The sequence below is a fragment of the Periophthalmus magnuspinnatus genome, chromosome 9 (assembly GCF_009829125.3).
Source record: "Periophthalmus magnuspinnatus isolate fPerMag1 chromosome 9, fPerMag1.2.pri, whole genome shotgun sequence".
Lineage (NCBI taxonomy): Eukaryota > Metazoa > Chordata > Actinopteri > Gobiiformes > Gobiidae > Periophthalmus > Periophthalmus magnuspinnatus.
Genome location: NC_047134.1, coordinates 32,690,148 through 32,711,314, shown reverse-complemented (window position 1 = coordinate 32,711,314; position 21,167 = coordinate 32,690,148). Strand labels below are relative to the sequence as shown.

The 21,167-nt window shown below is 38.9% G+C and overlaps 1 protein-coding gene across 1 annotated transcript in view; it reads right to left on the bottom strand.

Moving 5' to 3' along the window:
• Window positions 1-21,167, bottom strand: part of fras1 (Fraser extracellular matrix complex subunit 1) — a 263,378-nt gene that overhangs the window by 106,852 nt on the left and 135,359 nt on the right. The window contains exons 22-26 of the mRNA XM_055224440.1: window positions 19,051-19,197; window positions 17,882-18,028; window positions 13,560-13,700; window positions 12,733-12,873; window positions 11,546-11,686 (exon numbers count right to left, since the gene is read on the bottom strand). Of these exons, the coding sequence (XP_055080415.1) occupies window positions 11,546-11,686; window positions 12,733-12,873; window positions 13,560-13,700; window positions 17,882-18,028; window positions 19,051-19,197 (717 nt within the window). The remainder of the gene's footprint in view (window positions 1-11,545; window positions 11,687-12,732; window positions 12,874-13,559; window positions 13,701-17,881; window positions 18,029-19,050; window positions 19,198-21,167) is intronic.

The window sequence follows — 21,167 nt, the reverse complement described above, 5'->3', positions numbered from 1 at the left end:
CGGGTCCTCAAGGGTTCATGGGAGTTTTCCCAACCAGTCCACATGTGTTTTGTGAATCTGGAGAAGGCATTCGACCGTGTCCCTTGAGATGTCCTTTGGGGGGGTGCTCTGGGAGTATGGGGTCCTTTACTAATGTCAGTCCAGTCCCTGTATGACCGGAGAAGGAGCTGTGTTCACATTGTCGGCAGTCAGACCTGTTCCCGGTGCATGTTGGACTCCGCCAGGGCTGCCCTTTGTCACCGGTTCTGCTCATTATATTTATGGATAGAGTTTCTAGGCACAGCCAGGGGCCGGAGGGGGTTCCCAAACTGGACCCCCTCCCCTGGGTGCGACCCTGCCTCAAGTGGAGGAGTTCAAGTCTCTCGGGTCTTGTTCACGAGTGAGGGAAGGATGGAGCGTGAGATTGACAGGCGGATTGGTGCAGCATGCACTGATCCGTGGTGCAGATGGTGTGATGCGGTCGCTGTCTGTTGTTAAAAAGGAGCTGAGTTGAAAGGCAAAGCTCTTGATTTACCTATGGTCATGAGCTCTGGGTAATGACCGAAAGGGTAAGATCATGGATACAAGCAGCCGAAATGGGTTTCCTCCACAGGGTTTCTGGGCACTACCTTAGTGATAGGGTGAGGAGCTCAGTCACATGGGAGGAGCTCGGAGTAGAGCCACTGCTCCTATACGTCGAGAGGAGCCAGCTGAGGTGGCTCAGGCATCTGCTCAGAATGCCTTCTGGACACCTCCCAAGGGAGATGTTTCGGGCATGTCCCTCCGGGAGGAGGCTGCTGGAGGGACTATGTCTCTTCGCTGGCCTGGGAACGCTTTGAGGTCCCACCGGAGGAGCTGGAGGACGGGGGAAGCTGGGGTGAGGGAAGTCTGGGAGTCCCCACGACCCAGCCCCAGATGAGCAGAAGAAAATTAATGGATGGGTAGGGATAGGGGGTAGGTGAAAACATACCTTTTCTGAGGACTCAAGTCTTAAATGCAGGATAATACAGGATTACTCAAATATGCATGAAACTGGTATCAAAAAACATATTATGGTCTAGTTTACGCACTAGTTCTTTTTAACAGTACTCAGCTCTACCATAGCAACCATTAGATTCGGTAGATTTTCCCCTTAGTTACAGAAATCTATTTTGACAGAGCGTGAAAGTTTCAAACTGCCCAGTCTTTGATGCGAGTGTCCTAGTTTTAGTTTGTTTTCTGTGAAAAACAAAGCTCGGACCAGAGCACACTGAGTGAGGAGAGGGAGATGGATGGGCATCTAACCAGCAGAAGAGACTTTGGTATTATCAACTGAACCAAACACTATTTCTTACTATTTGTGACTACTTGTGCGCATCTATTGAAAACACAGTAAATGTGAGCATCCTTGTATCAAATGAAAGTGGCATTGGTATCCCTCTGCTCAAACTTTCAAAGAGTTGATAGGCAGAAAAGCAAGGAGCTCCAATTTGCAGCCACTGCGAACAAAATAATGTCACTGCATTTGTTCGCAGGTCCTCTGTGTGCTGAGCTTTATAATTTTACTGTAGAGTTTCATTTAGGCTCAAAAAGTCCAGAAGATTCTCTACTCTGATGTTCCCAAACCTGAATAAATAAAGACAATTGTGTCAGGAAGGCTGTCTGATGGGAAAAATTGTATAATTATTGATTAATATTAGGGCTGTCAATGTTACTGTGTTAATGCATGTGATTAATCAAAACAAATAGACGCATCATCCACAAGTTAATGCAGTGGGGTTAACTGACAGGAGAAACGCACGAGCTGTGTTCATTACTCAAGGTTACATTTACACGTAAAACCATCAGTCCTCACGTGGAGGCGGCAGATCACTCAGGGGCTGATGTTTATGAATGCGGAGCGGACAAACTAAAGTCACTGTGGAGATCTCCAGTTGAACACCGTGCACATCATGGGGGAAGTAAAGGTCACATGTGAGCAAAACATTTCACCAAACTGCTACAGAATACTGGAAGACGCCAGGCCAAGTGTAACATCGTGTATCTGTCACAGTAAGAGCCATTTCCACCCGGAGGTAGCTATGAAGGACCTTTACCCCACTAAACTTGTTGTTTTGTCATGTACATTAAGCGGAAACATGTGGCCACACAAACTCATTATGACATGCAATTTTTAGAGTTACATTATAGGCCGTTGGATTTTAAAATAATTAACACATTCATTTAGATTTGTGGAATAATTAAATAAGGGTTAGGGTTATAAATTTGTAAAAAAAAAAATTAAAAAAAAAAGTTCTAAATTCTAAAGTTTAACTGTGATTAATCTGATACATTTTTCAAATTTGACAACACTAATATGTTACTTATATATTACAAGAAAAAGGGGGTCCTGCCTTCTGCGTGTCTCCAAGGTGTTATTGCTTTGCCTGTAATATTCCACAGTATAACATTAAACTCATCTATCTCCCATTTAATCAATTAAAGGTCTTTTTGTTGCTATAACGATGCATTCTTACTGGAAGTGGGCTTGCATCTCCACAGATGTGACCTGTAACTTGGCCTGGTGGCAGATGCATACATTTATTGCCATACTGTGAAATATTTTAGACAAAGCATTAACATCTCCACGGAGAAGAGCGCACCAGCCTGATCACGTCGCTTAATGCTGCTAATGAATCAAAAACTTTCATTGCATATTAAACAAGTCCCATTTTTAGACTTTGTTGCCCCAAACCTCCCACTGTTTGATTAAGCTATGGATTAGCCGAGGACCCGAGGCAGGTTCCCTTCATTACCTGCCCTTTATATTACCCACGATGCATCTCTCCATTACAATTAGGCCCTGTCAGTTTCCATAAATCATGTGCTGAGGTGAGGGACTGTGCTAACGATGCGGACATACTAACTCTCCACTGTTAATCAGGCTGAAGTTGCTAACGGCTAAATGCTACTGGCTAAAATTACACCAGAGCTATAAATACATAAGAGGAATGATGGTCGCTATTTAAAGGTGACCCATTTTACTCAATAACAGATTCATAACAGGGTTTCGCTTCTACCGGGGGAGTCCTGAGTGAGAACAAGAACACCCAGTAAACGAAACAACATCATTAATTTTCGTACAAAACAAGACAATTTAGGACCGCTCTGTTCTTCCATCACTCTTCAATCATATTTTCTTAGTGATATGGAAGGATTCATCAGTATGGACATTTTGGTACAACTGAAAAAAAAAAAGTGTGCAAATTATAATGTGATGATCCTCGGGTGTCATAAATTATAACTGTGTAGCAGACACAAGCACAATGTGTCTTCTTTAAAGTAATAATCCGATTTTTGTGCGCGTGTAAACTTAGCCATTGACTCCTACCTAAATCAGGGATACACTTTTATTAGTACTGTAACTCTACTCTAAAACTATACTAGATTAGGGGATATTGACCAAAATGAATTACAACAATAAATCAGGAAGGTAGAGGGATAGAAGGCTAGAATATCCAAATGTGAACGCACCATTAGCCAAAAAAAAACCCCAAAAACTAAAAAAAACAACAAAAAAACAAGAAATCACTTTATACCCTTTGGAAAATGCTATTGCGATATTATAATTTTTTTATACTGGATCTATAGCTGTTCCAAACCAGTAACTACAATTTAATTAGCCTGATGAAGCATGAGCCATGACTTAATGAATATCTTGATAAAGAATGATTCAGGCTTAGTAATTACTTCATGAATAACCTAACCTTTACTCCTCACTCATTAATTAACTAGTTATCAAGCCTGAATGAAGTCTTTGTTTATGCTTTATTAAAGGGCACATATGAGGCTATTTTCTGATCTATGTTATAATGTTGTTTGCTTTTCAGAAATAGACCTGGAATTATGTTTTGTTTCTTTCACATGTTTAACATACAAACCCTGCATATTTAGGCTGAGTTCTTCTCTCAAACAGAAAACATTTTGTTCCAGCTTGTGATGTCATGCGGCAGAGGGAAGAGCTCCAGTGTGTTTTTTAAAATCCATACACCTTCACTAGAATCATTTGGATAATTTCATCTCTGGAATTTCCAATCTCTACTGAACAAAAGGTAAAAGGAGCTGTTAACTTGAAAACTACCGCTTCATGACATCACAAGGTGGAACAGAGCATTTTGAGCTTCTAGATGTAGACAGACTAATAATAAAGGGTTACTCAAACATGTGTTAACGAAACAAAACACAACTCCAGGTATGTTTTTGAGGAGATAACGGCATTCTAACAATCTCACAAGAGTCAATTTTTGCGTGAAATAGGACTTTTAAGGCTAGTCAAGGAGTAGTAGTTATAACGTGTTTCCTATGTATCTATTTCAGTGTCTACATGGGTATCGGAAACTGTATTACTGCATTAAACGCTAGTATACGACTCCTTCTACTAATACCTACTGCTGCTACAACTACAAATACTACTACAATACAAGTAAACTAATGAGAGAGTAGGTATATACAGTTCTATTCCATGTATAGCTAATGTTGTGACTCTCCTGACAAGTGAGTAACTGCACCAGTGCTGACAGAAAGGCCAGAGCTCCTCGTCTCTTAACTCTGGTCCAATTAGACTTTTGCAAAATGTCACACAAGCTGAACGGACGTCACCATTCCACATGCTTCACTTTTTCTCTTTCTCACCTCTTGTTCCTGAGACCAGAAGCTCCGAATCAGGGAATATAAGTATCTACACCTTACTGAAATCTTCACAGAACTATTCATTTAAAGCCATGTTATAATGCTGCTACCTCCTCAAAAAATACCTGGAGTTTCATTCACACATGTTTGAGTAACCTTTTATTAATATTCTGTCTACATCTCCAAAGCTCAAAATGCTCCATTCCACCAGGTGATGTCATGAAGTGGTAGTTTTCAAGTTCACAGCTACTTTTCACCTTTAGTTCAGTAGAGATTGGCAATTCCAGGACTGAAATCATCCAAATGATTCTAGCGGAGTTGTATGGAGTTTAAAAACACAGTGGAGCTCTTCCTGTATTACCACATGACATCACAAGGTGGAACAGAGTGTTTTCTGTTTGAGAGAAGAACTCAAACATGTGAGAATGAAACAGAACCTAACTCTGGGTATGTTTTTGATGAGGTAATAACATTCTAACATGGCTTAAAGCGCATACGAGTCAATTTTGCGTAACATAGGACCTTTGAGATACTTCATATGGTTTGCCTTTGGGTAACTAAGCAAACAACTGAATCCACCTTTTTCATTGTGTTACATCACTCCCCTGTGTTTGTCTACTGTAGCGTAGAAGCAGCAGCCGAGGTGAAGAACTGCCATGCCCTGTCTCTCATTGAAATACTTTTAACCATATGACAAGTGTTTAAAACTGGGAGAGTTGAGTGATGCCAATGATAGAAGGCAACTGAGCAAGAACATCAAACATAAAACGTGAAATATCAGGAATAAAAAATGGCATATAGTACAATAATTTGAAGCCATTTTATCCAATCACAAACGTAGCTGAATGAAGACTATGTGGAAACAACTAGTACTATGCCGTTTTATCTGTCAGAGCCAGAGAAAGTTTTGTAAAAGTTTTGAAAAATCTGAATAATGCATAATACTGAACATTACATTCCAGTCCATGGGTGTATAGTTAGAGCAAATCTTTTAAAAAGTTTAGGTTATTTTTACAGTGAGCAAAAATGGGCAGTACCCAGTTACATTTACATGAGCATTTGGGAAACTATACTTTCCAGGATACTTTTACTTCTACTTGATTAATATTTTTATTGAAATTTTATTGAAGTCTTACTTAAATAAAGGTTTTGGTTCCTCTTCCCACCGTGGGTACCTGTGACATAAGCTTTATGTTGACAATATATTTTATATTTTGAACAGTTGTGTTTCTTGCAACGGTCCTTCAGATATGATTTAGATTTTCTCATTTTTCCTTTGAAAATAGCAGCAAAATAACATTTTATCCTTCAAGTTACATTAACTTCAAATAATAAATCAAATGCTTCTTCCCAACTCTTAATTATTTTGAAGTAAAGTTACTCTTCCTCAATGGTGGCAGAAGTACTCAATTTTGCTGCTTAAGTAAAAGTACAGATACTGGAGCAAAAAAATACTCATGTAAAAGTATCACATGAAAAAAATGATTTAAGTATAAAGGTATTAAAGTTCCTGTTAAAAATGTACTTAAAGAGAAAAAAGTAAAAAAAATATATATATATTTTGTGAATATTTTGAGGTTTTATAAAGCTTCAAATGGAGTGATTTTCAGCAGGTCTCAAACAATCATGAAAGAATACTTTTACTTTTAGTTTAGTTCAATACCTCGAACAGCCTTGAACAGCCCAATCCATAGGCCCCACAGGCTTTACCAGAAGAGATTTTTCCACCAGCACCTGCAGCTTTTATGAACTGTATTAATGATTTAGATATGATATGGGATAAGCCACTTTATATGGATAACAGATCCTCAATGAACGTCATGCAGCATGAGAATTCTATCCAATGCATTAATGTGATTTACGGAGCCTGAGCTGATCAGGGATGAGTCACTTTGTGTTGGAGACACAGGCACCACCCAAGCACCCCAGTGTTTGGACAAAGGTATTCTGGAACCTCTAATGGGCGTTAAGGAAAACATTCACATGAGAAGTCTGTTCACAGCAGTGTTGACACAGAATTGAATGATCCAGGTCCAATTTGGGATGAGCCATTTTATGTTGAAGACACAAGTGGCAGCCAAATACCTCAGTGTTTGGAGAAAAGTATTCTGGAACCTCTATTCAACAGCAAGAAGACCACCTAGCCTGAGAGTTGGGATGTGCAATATTGTACTGAAGAAACAAATGGCATCCAAATACCTCAGTGCTTTGAGAAACATATTCCAGAGCCTCTAACCAACAACATGGAAAGCAGCGAGCGTGAGAATTCTGCTCAGTGTTTTACAGATACAGGCTCTGCTCACCCTGAGCCGATGGGGCATGAGCCACTTCAGGAGGAAGCAATAAGAGCAACCCAAACACTGGAGCATGTAGACAACACTCAGTGTTTCAACCAGGGTATTCTGGAGACTCCAGTGGACAACAAGAAAACATGCAACTTGACACATCCGTCCATTGCTTTGTCAATGTGGACTTGGACGATCCAGATCTAGTTTGGGATGAACCACTTAATGTAGAAGAAACAAGTGGCCCCCAAATGCCTAAGTGTTTGAACCAAGCTATTCTAGAAACTCAGATGAACAACAAGGAGAACATCCAACCTGAGAAGTCCATCATTTCATTGTCAACATGGGCTTTGAAGCTCCAGATCCACTTTGGGATGAGCCAATTTATAATGACAAAACTAGTGGCATCCAAACACCAGAGGCTTGGATAAAGGCCCAGACCCAAAAATGAACACAATGAGAACATCCAGCCAGAGAAGACTGAACACTGCACTGGCGTCAGGGGCTTTGAAGATCCCGATTCGATCAGGGACGTGTCAAATGCCAATGAATACAGGCCAGATCACATCGCCATCGACATTCCAGTAGACGTTACACACCAGGACTCAGATTGTGCCGGTTCTAGCCTGAGCAGTTCCTTCTCCATTTTGGGATTGTTCAAGACAGTGGCGTTTGGTGGTCTTCTAGCAGGACAGGCTGCTCTCAATTATGTGATATAATCATCGCTGGAGCGGTTGAACTCCCCAAGATTGTTTAGGGTTGTGTAGACCATATTTTGGAGATGAAGGAAACTGAGCTGATCTCGGGTGAGTCACTTTATGTTGGAAACACGGGCGCCACCCAAGTACCCCAGTGTTTGGACAAAGGTATCCTGGAATCTCTAATGGGAGCTAAGGAGAATATTCAGCATGATTTTCTAATTCATAGCAATTTATCTATTCAATTTAGTAATTATTAAGCCAGCACCACTATCTGATTCATCTAGGGAGAACATAAAAGGCCTGTGAAGAAGAGATTTGTACCAAATTTGACCCAGATAAAGCTCAAGTGAAGTCGCCTGAGGACATCCTTGTGCAGTATGAAAGAAAGAATCTTTTCATCAAAAACAAAAAATTACACATTTTCCATGTATTTACTGCTCTGTCCAAGTCAACTTTTTCTCTCATGACTGGTAATGGCAGGTAATGATTATTCGATTACTACTGACAATAATTCTTCTTATTAATCTTGATGTCCTTTATTTTGTACTTTAGTAATAATAGCTGTGTATATATATATATATATATATATATATATATATATAAACTGTACCAGTTGTTTTTTTTTCTCTTCTAAAATGTATGTATAAGCAGCTTAAGCAGAACTTAAAATAATGGCAAATTTAAAAAACAGTCATCATTTCACAGCCTCATCGCTCAGTATACTCTGATCTGGTGCAGTTTTCCATCTACTGGCGGCAAAAAGAAAAACAATTAATATGAGCAACAAGGATCACGCAATCGTAATGTGATGGCAAAAATACTTAGAACAAGTCTAGCAATGATTTATGATTTAAAGACTGCGCACAGCTTCTATCTATGACATAACAATCCTGAGGAAATTCAAGTGTTGCTGAGGCTCAGAAACAAAAGATTTTCTACAGAGGATTACTAAAACCAGAGTGAATTAACCTAGATACAGCTCCAGGTATGTTTAGTTTTGTTGTTTTTGGGTGTTTTTTTTTTTGTTTTTGTTTTTTTTTTATGAGGGAACAATGTTCTACACAGTTAAAAGCTCAATAATTTTGTTTCTGAAACATGTTCTAAAACCAGGTCCAGTCCCTTTAAAGCAGTATGAGTGTAGGATTTACTCATAAATGATCACTCGTTATGCCAATCACAAATATGATGAATAAGTCCCTGGAAGGTTGGAGTTATTACACAAATCTTCAAATACAATGACTCCACTGAAATCAATAACAACTGGCCAACCAACATCTTGCCAGTTATCTCCAAAGTAGCTGAAAAGTGGGTCGCAGAGTTACTTACTGATCATCTAAATACAAGCATTTTCAATCTAAACCCATGTTACTTTATCAGAAGCATGGGCGTGTTGTTGGCGCAGTGTTGATTTGACACCGTGAACCTTCAAATGCAAATACGAAAGCTCACTCATTTCAACCTATCACAAATAACTTTAACTTGGCTACAATTTTATCTGGCTTTGAGAAAGCAGTGTGTGTGTGTGTGTGTGTTTGTGTATAATGTGAAACCCCCAACATTTCAAAACAATCCTGGTGTGCCTCTAGGTTCGAGACCGGGCCCACTGCTGTTCAGGGTGTACACTGCCCCACATTTGTCCATCTAATGCAGTCTGTCAGATGTACGCTGATGATGCTGTTTTGTGTTCACTCTAAAAACAAACAGCTGACAGGACCTGTCAGTTGCTACGTCAGAGGTGGAAAACTGGCTACAAAATTCAACAACTACATCTAAATATTTCAAAATCAGCTAGTATGTTTTTGGGTTTGTTTGTTTTTTTTCAAAAAAGCCTGACATGAATACAGACCCAGATGTGAGCTGCCTGGAACAAAACTGACAGTAGTCCAGTAATTTAAGTGTCTGGGACATTACATTGGACCCACAGCTGTCATTTAAACAACATGTCAAAAGAACAGTGAATAAAATCAAATATAATTTATCAAATTTATATCAAGAAATAATCTAACAACTAACTTTGCAATAATGTATTTAAATTCAATGATTTTACCTCGCCTAAATTAACAAGCAAAACTACGTTTACTGAAACTATTTTTTTAAAAGCACATAAGGTATTAGACCAAAAGTCCACTAATTATCATTATTGTAAAATAGTTGACAAATTTAAATTTCTTAATTGGGGCAACACAATCAAACATGCAGATTTAATTTTAGTAAACAAAGTGTTTAACAATCTGGCTCCACCTCCTCTGAAGGAGTTTGTGAAAAAATAATTCAAAGCGGACAGGAGCAGTCTGTAGAGGTGACTGTGCCGTTTAGGAAAAGTGCTTTTGGACAACTCTCTTTTGCTTATGGAGCAGGTCAGAAGTGGAACACACAGCTCCTCATAAACCAGAGCTCACAACACTGGCACCATCTCAAAAGCTTTAAACACTGTCCAAGGGTCAAATATGAGTCACTAAATGACATTTTTATATTGAGGAGCTGTTGGTTTAACTTTTAACGAACTTCAAATGAACTGATGTATAATTGTTTGCACTGAGAATGTGTTGTGTGTATATAGTAAAAATGTTGTGTGCGTAGTGAGTGTGTTATGTGTCTAGTGAGTGTGTTATGTGTCTAGTGAGTGTGTTATGTGTATAGTGAGCGTGTTGTGTGTCTAGTCAGTGTGTTGTGTGTCTAGTCAGTGTGTTGTGTGTCTAGTGAGCGTGTTATGTGTATAGTGAGCGTGTTGTGTGTCTAGTGAGTGTGTTATGTGTCTAGTGAGTGTGTTGTGTCTAGTGAGTGTGTTGTGTCTAGTGAGTGTGTTGTTTGTATAGTGAGTGTGTTATGTGTATAGTGAGTGTGTTATGTGTCTAGTGAGTGTGTTGTGTGTCTAGTCAGTGTGTTATGTGTCTAGTGAGTGTGTTATGTCTCTAGTGAGTGTGTTGTGTGTCTAGTGAGTGTGTTATGTGTCTAGTGAGTGTGTTGTGTGTCTAGTGAGTGTGTTGTGTGCATAGTGAGTGTGTTGTGTGCGTAGTGAGTGTGTTATGTGTCTAGTCAGTGTGTTATGTGTCTAGTGAGTGTTATGTGTCTAGTCAGTGTGTTGTGTGTCTAGTGAGTGTGTTATGTGTCTAGTCAGTGTGTTGTGTGTCTAGTGAGTGTGTTATGTGTCTAGTGAGTGTGTTATGTGTCTAGTCAGTGTGTTGTGTGTCTAGTGAGTGTGTTATGTGTCTAGTCAGTGTGTTGTGTGTCTAGTGAGTGTGTTATGTGTCTAGTGAGTGTGTTATGTGTCTAGTCAGTGTGTTGTGTGTCTAGTGAGTGTGTTATGTGTCTAGTGAGTGTGTTGTGTGTCTAGTGAGTGTGTTGTGTGTCTAGTGAGTGTGTTATGTGTCTAGTCAGTGTGTTGTGTGTGTAGTGAGTGTGTTGTGTGTGTAGTGAGTGTGTTATGTGTCTAGTCAGTGTGTTGTGTGCATAGTGAGTGTGTTATGTGTCTAGTGAGTGTGTTGTGTGCATAGTGAGTGTGTTGTGTGTCTAGTGAGTGTGTTGTGTGCATAGTGAGTGTGTTATGTGTCTAGTCAGTGTGTTGTTTGTATAGTGAGTGTGTTATGTGTCTATTCAGTGTGTTGTGTGTCTAGTGAGTGTGTTGTGTGTCTAGTGAGTGTGTTATGTGTCTAGTCAGTGTGTTGTGTGTCTAGTGAATGTGTCATGTGTCTAGTGAGCGTGTTGTGTGTCTAGTGAGTGTGTTGTGTGTCTAGTGAGTGTGTTGTGTGTATAGTGAGTGTGTTGTGTGTATAGTGAGTGTGTTGTTTGTATAGTGAGTGACCTGCCGAGGGACCGAAGATGGAAATTAGTCACATTGTTTCTAATCTTTACATATTCAGATTTTTCGAAGTTCATTAATATGTGCTGTCCTTTTACAAATAAATAAAATAAGAAGTAAGAAATAGGAAATACCGTGGCAGGTCCTGGTGTTGGTGTCACTGTAGAAGCCATGGCCACAGTCCGGAGTGCAGTACCCCTGGATGAGGAAGCTGCCCTGTGCACAGGCTCTGCACTGACCCACCCCCTCACACAGCACACAGTCAGAGGAACAGGCTGGGACGCACACACGGGACATGGATTTTACACACCACAAAAATATCTATAGCGCATTTTATAAACAGACAGTGCTGCACAGAGACAGGTAAAAGCAATACTAATAAGAAACAAAAAAAAAATAGCTCAAATGCTTAATCTAAACCCACTGAAAATAAACGAGAAAGAATAAAATAGCAGTTATTTTATGTGTATTTTTTTATCATTCACATCAACTGATCCAATTGATCGTCTGTCTTAAAGGTGCACTGAGCAACTTTTCTGGAAGAGGATACTCCACCAAGCTTGCCTCCGTGAAGATGTTCTTGCTTTTGATAGAATGTTCCACAATAGGTAATTAAAGTTATTTATCTCCATGAAGACGAGCAGATGACGCCACCGGGCCAAGTTACACGTCAGTTCTGTAGGGAGGTGATCTCACTCTCAATAAAAAATACATGTTTTTCACAGTTTGTTTGAACGATACCAACGCTCCGAATGAAATGCTGAATGTCATACTGTGGAACATCTTTTGAATATATAATTTTAATGATTATTTAATGGGTATAACAAAGATGAAGGATTCAAAAGTCAAATGAGAAGCGAGATTTTGCAGACTCCCCAGTAAAAAGTTACAGAGTGCACCATTACACTTCCCTTATTGTTGTAGCACATGTCCTTTTTTTATTACAATTTGATGTTTCTATAAGTAATAGTTTTATTACCAACAGCATTAGAAGTAATAGTTTTAAAATTGTATCCTTTGACCAGTCCAAGTGCGCAGTAGGTTAAATGTTTGTCTATGTTGAGTCAGGCTGGACAATCAAACAAATTTTAATGAAATCCCTGAATGATCATCGTGGGTCTTGGGTCATCTTGGGAAAGGTCTACAGCGAATCCTCAGACATTTTAGACATTGGAGGAAGAAATTAGTTTGGAGTTAAATGGCACTGAATACTGAAACTTGTTTATGTTCATGAAACAGAAAGCCAATTTTATTTTGTTTTGAAAAGAATAATCAAATCCCAAAAAAAAAAAGGGGGTACATGTTTTTTTCGAGTGCTTACATTTGCAGAGGTTTGCGTCGGGGTCCAGGTAGTGCAGGGGCCCACAGTGCTGCACACACAGTCCTCTGAGGGCCACCAGAGGAGACGCACACTGCTGACACTGAGCTGGGCCTAAGCACCGCTCACAGTCTGAGTCACACGCTACAGGACAGAAGTGTCAAAGATACACAATCAACAGGGGACTGCTTCTCTGGAGTAGTAATAGTAGTAGTAATAGTAGTAGTACATACCTAGGTAGTAGTCCCCCAGTCTGTAGTAATAGTAATATTAAAAACCCAGGCAGTGGTTCTGCTCTCTGTAATAGTAGTAGTAGTAATGGTACTTACTCAGGCTGCAGTCCCCCCCAGTGGTCTCTCTCTCTCTGTAGTAATAGTAGTAGTAGTAATAGTAGTACACACCCAGACAGTGGTCCCCCTCTCCGTAGTAATAGTAATGGTAATTGTATTAGTAGTCGTAGTAGTCGTAGTCGTAGTAGTAGTAGTAGTAGTAGTAGTAGTAGTACATACCCAGGCAGTAGTCTCCCTCTCTGTACTAGTAGTAGTGGTACATACCCAGGCAGTGGTCCCCCTCTCTGTACTAGTAATAGTAGTAGTAGTAGTAGTAGTAGTAGTAGTACATACCCAGGCAGTGGTCCCCCTCTCTGTAGTAGTAGTAGTAGTAGTAGTAGTAGTAGTAGTAGTACTAGTAGTAGTAGTACATACCCAGGCAGTGGTCTCCCTCTCTGTAGTAATAGTAGTAGTAGTAGTAGTAGTACATACCCAGGCAGTGGTCCCCCTCTCTGTAGTAATATTAGTAATAGTAATAGTAGTAGTAGTAGTAGTACATACCCAGGCAGTGGTCCCCCTCTCTGTAGTATCCTGGGGAGCAGTGCTGGGAGCAGAGTCCGTCCTGGAGGACATGTCCCTCCATACACTGCACACAGTCTGTCCTCAGAGGGCCACGGCATGAGTTACAGCTCCAGTCACACTCTGGGGAGTTAATGGAGATAAGAATCAATTCAACAACCCATAATAAATAAGAGTATAAGACCCAGTGTCATTATTTAGTGTGAGGACATTTTATGATTAAACATTTTGCACTTCCCCATGGCCAAGGGGTTAGTGTCCTGTATAGCTTATGTGCTTTGTGTTTTTATGACTACTGTTTACTTCGCCCTCAGCTTTCAAATGGTCAGATCCAATTTAATTTAATTTAAATATTATTACTGTATTGACTCTCTTGAAAGACTTCTAGATATCTAGTGCTGTCCCCTCCTCATCTGACCCTCTCTGCATCCTCTGCTCCATCTGACCCTCTCCTCTAGATCCTCTGCTCCATCTGACCCTCTCCTCTACATCCTCTGCTCCATCTGACCCTCTCCTCTGCTCCATCTGACCCTCTCTGCCTGTTCTGAGTACATTAAGATCTCTTTTTTAATCATAAAATATATTCTCACATTGACAGACATTAAAAAAAATACACTGTGACATGCCTTATCTGCAGAATCCACACTTTACTGACTAGATCTCTTCCCTTATTTTGAATGTCTATTTCTAAAAGCTCATATAAGGCTAAGTGGACACTCTTTGATAAACAAGCCAGCAAAATTAAGCTGAAATGAAAGCCTGGCTGCAGTAAACCTACTGTTCCCCGGAGATTCACCAAAGGCGCGTTTTTCTCCAGCTCATTTTAATGTGAGATTTGGGCTTTAACACCCACAGTTCAGACAGGGTTGACTCAGTAGTATTAGGAATAATCTCAACAAATGTCTTTATTAAAGGGGGGCTATCTTAACTTTTATGATAGGGGGTTTGCCACCTGCATGTCTCTATGGAGTTTTTTCTTTGCCTGTTTCCTATGATGTGAAGATGGTGTGGCGTGTGCAGCTTCAAACACGACACGACACAACAGCACAGCAGAGCCCCTTTTCATTGCTGAGCTCTGTGTGTGGAGGAGGGACAATAAACAGTTCGCTCCACCGGAGTGTGTCCAAAATCTGCCTTAAAAATCAAACATTTCTGAACGACTGCAACTGGGGTCGCATTTTTCTGCTGTGTATTTTTCACACTTTGCATTTGGAACATGACTCAAGACGTAGCTGCTCGACGCTACACGACTGAAGCAGCTGTTACTGCCTTCAACTAGTGATGATTAAGTGTGACTAAACTACTGAAAGTCTGAGGAAAATAGGGCCAAAAATTGTGTAGTGTGTCCCCTGCTTTAGTGTTAATTCAGAAGTACTCTCACTCTACAGCGTGAAATGTACTTGTGTGACCCAGCAGCTAATTTGGTTGTTCTTCGCCAGTTGTTTACTTATTATAGAGTTTTTGCAAATATATCTCTGTGTACAAGCAAAATTGACTCTTGTGAGCTTTTAACCATGTGATAATGTTGTTACCTCCTCAAAAACACGTCTGGAGTTGTGTTTTGTTTCATTCGCACATGCTAGAGTATTATATATGCCACATGTGTCAAACTCAAGGCCCGGGGGCCAAATGCGGCCCACCACATCATTTTATGTGGCCCGTGACAAGGTAAATTAAAACGTATGACTGTTTTAAAATGTCAGTTTATCAGGAGATGCACAGTTACAATCATATTTTTTTTACATCTAAATGCATATGCAATGTTTGTAGTCAAGTAATAAGTTAAAAAAAAGCAGTTACGTTTATTTTACATTACATTCAGTTACATTTATATGGTTTTACAGTTACATGTGGCCCTCGGTGAAATTGAGTTTGACACCCCTGATATATGCCTTTATTATAAGTCTGTCTACATCTCCAAAGCTCGAATTGCTCTGTTCCACCAAATGATTCTAGTGAAGAACACAATGGAGAGCTTCCTGTACCACCGCATGACATTACAAGATGGTGGTGGAGTGTTTTCTGTTTGAGAGAAGAACTCAGCCAAAATATGCAGGATTTTTGTGTTAAACATGACATCAACATCCACTCCAGGTATGTTTTTGATGAGGAAACAACATTATAACATAGACTGGAAACTAGAGTAATACGGGCCCTTTGAGCAGTTCATCTATGTTGGCTCTGTGGTACATGTATGCATTTTAAAGTACATTGTAATGTATGGACATAACACCAATAACTGCTTTAAAGTAGCTTGTCAAATTAAATCGTATTTTTACTTCAGAGATTAATTGAGTTTCATTTACTAATTGTTTTTAATATTTTTTTCACAAGGTAATTAATTCTCCCTCCATATTTGCACGCACTTCCTGTTAAATGAGCCCCTTGTTATCCTGTGATGATTGCCTTTGTTTGCTTATATTACATGTTTATGGTTTATTGGCGTATAAAAGCCATGTGTTCTTACCCCCTGCTCTCAGTATGTGTGTAATTTTGTGCTTTAACATCTGCATATTCAGCCTGGGTCCATAGTGATAGATGGGCTGTGTAGACTCGCTGCTACATGGAGCGAGGTAATTTATGGATGTCATAAAGTCTTAGCGCATATCCAGGTTATTAATACAGGTCCGACACTGCTGCTGGGGGAGCTAGCTAACTGGGAGGAGGCTAATGAAGAGGGAGGTGTGAGTGTGGTAGGAGAGCATGTACGGGATCCACAAACAGGATGTAAACAGGATTGATATTCCAAACATAGGAGCAGTAGTAATTGATACTTTGCAGTGACATCAGGCTGGGGTTTACTATATGATCTCTATGGTGGGAATGTTCAGCAGTTACTATGGTGACGCAATGCACACATCAGCAAACATAGCCTAAAAAGATCTAGATGAAAACTCAAGAAAAAACTAAAACAAAATTTAAACAATGCATTTTCAGGAGCCTGTGATCCATAAGAGCGTTCATGGTCCTGTTTAGGTGTTCAAAAAAAAAAAAAAAAAAAGCGGTGTTACTAACTAAAAAAACTGATGGCTAATGCTAGCTAGCTTCTGACTGTCATTTTGCGTGTGAGAGACTTGTTTAAGTGCACAAATCAAGGGACTGTTGATGACATCTGCTGCAAAGTATTAATTAGTAGAAATAGTAGAGTTGGTATTATAGTATTAAATATGGTGACATTTGAGGGACCTTGATAGAATCATGTGTTAGCAGTATTTAGTAATTTTATTTGACTACCTCAAGGTTTTACTGGTTGAGGTCGAGTCCTTGGTTCATATGTCTGAGTAGCTTGATAATAGCGCTGAACAATGTGGGAAAATATCAAATTGCGATTGAAAAGTAATACAAGAATCACAATTCAGAATATGTTTGTGCAGACCTTAATTACTGGGTTAGCAGTTTTATGGCAGAATAAGGCAGGATATTTTGTTGTTTGTGAAGGAAATTATGGTATCTAAAAAAACACAGCCTTTATGATTTGCAAATTGCGTCCATTCAAACTGTGAAGTCAAGTCATGAGTCACTGCCCCTTTAAAATTTACGAGTCTGAGTCAAGCCGAGCCAGAGTTCAGGACATGAGTACTATATCTCTGCAATGAGCAGGACCTGAACTAAATATAAATGTGGTGTGTGAGGGAGTAAATGGTGGAGGCACAGCAGCAGAAAGGAGAAAGCATTGAGTGAGTCAGCTGGAGTTTTGGGAGTGACTGCACGGACACTTCATCTGCCTTTTTGCTTATTATCTGTTTAGTTCTCTGTATATAGTTTTTGTATGAGATTCCAAAAAATGTGAAAGCTTTTGCCACATCTCTTCTAATCGGGCCTTGGCCATGTCTTTAGTTAACCAAGAATTTCTTTAGTCAAATACATCCCTCAGTTGCCGTGAAACTAGCAGCAGAAATAGTATCCGTAGTAGTAGAACTAGGGTTGTCAAAAAGATCGAAAATGATATACTCATCGATACTAAAAATAGTATTCAAACTAGGCACTCATTTCAGCAGGTTTCCATTCTAAAAAAGTCAGATTCATAGGACAGAAATTCACCTTTCCTGAATAGCTTTAGAATGATCTTGACGACTGAGCAGTTACACAGATATAAGGCCTAATGAGAATATAAAAGAAAGTACTACCATTTAATGTTGAAATTCTACTGTCTAAAGAAAGAGCTTTGTTTGTTTGTTTGTTTTTTTATCATCATGGTATTGGAATTGGTATTTAGTATTGTGGCAACGCTAAGTAGAAGTAATTGTAATAGCAGTACAAGTAGCAGTAGTATTAGCAATATTATTATTATTAGCTGTATTTACCTTGACATGTCCTGGTGGTAGTATTGAGGTAGTACTGGTGTGCACAGCTCTCGTACTGACACTCTCCGAACTGCAGTACTTTGTTTAGGTCCCGACACGCCGTGCACGCTCCTGGGGCTGTGCACGTGAGGCACTGAGGGTCACACTCTGCACCACACCAGGGGTAAAAGTTCAAAAGGTTAATACAGAGAGGAGAAGATATTGTTTACATTTTCTGTCAGTCACAATTAAATTCAGCGGTTGTGTTAGTTGACTGGAGGGACTAGAGTCATTAAAACATTAATAATACATGCACAGAGAGAACAGCAACTACTTTCTTTAATTATGTTTTATTTAAACTGAGTCTACAACTGAGACTCCTACTGCCAACTAGAGGTTATGAAGATGACATCACACCATTACGAAGTTTTACAATCAATGGAAAAATTAGAGCTGCTACAGTTTAATAGCACAGTTGAACCGAATCTTTCTCTCCTTAAAGATGTCCCAGTGTTGAGGAGATTAATTGCTGTGGTGCGAGTTGAAGTGTTTGTTATCTCCCTCTATCATTAACTGACAAGCTAGCTAAGTTCTGCACAGCGGCAAAACTACTTTCAGTTTCCATTTTGCAGTATAAAGCTAACGTGAGGCAAGGGAAGTTTATTTGTATAGCACAATTCATACATAAAATAATTCAAAGTGGTTTACAGAATAAAAAAGACATTAAAATTACAATAAAACAAATACAAACATAAATAATGATCATGACATTAACATTTAAAGAGAAGAGTGCCGAATAAAACCCTTTCAGTCGTATGCACAGCTAAACAGAACCGTTTTGAGCCTGGATTTAAACATTGTCAAAGTAGAGGCCTGTCTCACATCTTCAGGAAGATTGTTTCAGGTTTTAGCTGCACAAAACTGAACCGCTTATTTGAGCTAAAAAAAAAAAAAAAAAATGCTTCATGGACAAAAAAAAAGCAAAGGAACACATTTTGTCTGTTATGCTACCCATAATCCTGCCTCAGTGCCTCAGTCTGAGTGGCACTGAGGCATTTTTGGAATAAAATGATGTCAGCACATAACCTCTATTTGAACCGTAGACCAAGGCCATTTTAAAGTGTTCTATTTAACACTAAAGCAAAGGTGTGCTAAAGGATTTTTTTAAAAACTAACGCTGATGTACTGACCCAGACAAGTCCGCTGTGTGTCCTGGTAGAATCCTTGCAGACAAGAAGGAGCACATTGACCCGACTGTAAAAGGACGAAGGGGGCAGGACAGGAAGTACAAGAGAGGGGCCCTGGACCACTGCAGGATTCACAGGACGAGTGGCATTCTGGGAATAAGACAGAAAATATGCCAAATGTTGATGTTTGCAAAAGGTTTAGTTTCATCCATACATGTTTGGGTAATTGTGCAGTCTGATCTTACTGCAAGATGTCATCCAGTGGTAAAGTGTTTTCTGTTTGTTTGTTGCTGTTTAGTTGGTTTTGTTTTTTAAGTTATGTATTATTATTATTATTATGATTATTATTATTATTATTATTATTATTAATAATAATAATAATAACAATAATAATAATAATAATAATAATAATAATAATAATAATAATAATAATAATTATTATTATTATTATTATTATTATTATAATTATTATTATTTATTTATTTGTTCATTTATTTATTTTATTTTTTCAAATGGCATAAAACAATTACATTTACAACTCTTGTAACTTAATCAACTTGAGCTCCTGTATTTTCTAATATAATTCTTATTCTAGGCACCTGATGCTTGGTAATTAAATAATTAAGTGCTTAAAGTCATTAGCAGGATTATGAATATGCATATATTACATTTAAAAGATTATTTTAATCAAACTCCAGATTTGTACACACACTTGAGAAGTTGCTTCACAGCTGCAGTACACTTCTCTACAAGTATCAATCTCTGTAGCCTCACTTACTGAAGAGGATCATTCATGCATAGAAATTAGGTATTATTAGTGATAAGTAATGGTGTTATTCAGCGTACTTTCGTGCTTTTCGTACTATCTGTAAAATATTTCTAAGTTTACTTGTACTTGGCAGTACTTTTACTTGAGGTCTAGTCTTCCCATTGGGTGTGAGTAGGTCTGGTACATCCGAGGTTATGTGACAGTTAAAGTCGTGTATTACGATCAACTTATTGGAGTTTTTTTCTGTTATGTTGTTTCCTTATCAAATTAATGTCTGAAGTGGTCCATGCATGTTTGAGTAATCTAGTGATCTCTCGCAGGCACTATTCAAACCTTCCTTTCGGTTAGGTATGACCACACCTCTTGTCTAAGGCTCCGCCCATGAGAGCGCTCTCTGCAGCGCTCCCATGGATCTATTAAACTGGACAGGGTACTGCGAGCTGAGAGCTGTCTCAAGGTGGACTGTGGCCAATCATTAGTAGTGGTGGAAGGTAACAAAGTACAAGTAGTAAAGTACTGTACTTAAGTGAAGTACAGATGCCTACAAATTCTACTTTACAGTGGATACACTTTACTTTTACTTCACTATATTTGAGAGCAGGTGTCTGTACTTTCTACTCTACTGCATTTTTGAACTGGACATAAAGTAAAAAGTACTTTCATATGATTTGAGGGGTTATTTTTATCATGTTCCTGGTAACAACCTGACAGAAGGTTTCAAGTTCAAGCTTTGGCTTGGAGCAAACAATACACAAAATTCATTCATTCTTTCAAGAAAAAATAAGAAATTGAGTCATATTGCAACTGTTTTAATCACTATCACCACATTTGACACTTAAAGAAACTAATTAATTAATACTTTTTTCTTTTCACTCTTAAAGTACATTTTTAAACAGGTACTTAAATACTTTTACTTAAGTAGATTTTTTCATGTATTGTATTTACTTTTACTTGAGTAACCTCTGTATCTATACTTTTACTTAAGTAACAAATTGAGTACTTCATCCATCACTGCTCATTGGTACTACAGTGAAAAAAGCCCTCCTGCCCAAAAAGCATTTTTCCCATAGAGCGGAATCACAAACTGCTCATGTGCAGCTGACAGGGCATCTACTGTTTTTGTGGAATTTCTTACCTATTTTCAGATCAAACACTTTTCTCAGCTCAAAATCCTTTAGTTTTCTTGAAAACAGTTTTTTGATCCCCAGCATCTAATTGGTCAGCCACCGGACGTACTGATCTAGAGACAGGCGCCATTGATCTCTGTCCATTTACTTGAAAGGGCAGCCATGTTTAGGCCTTAGAGCGCTCCCCAATCTCCTACCCTCCTACCATATATATATATATATAT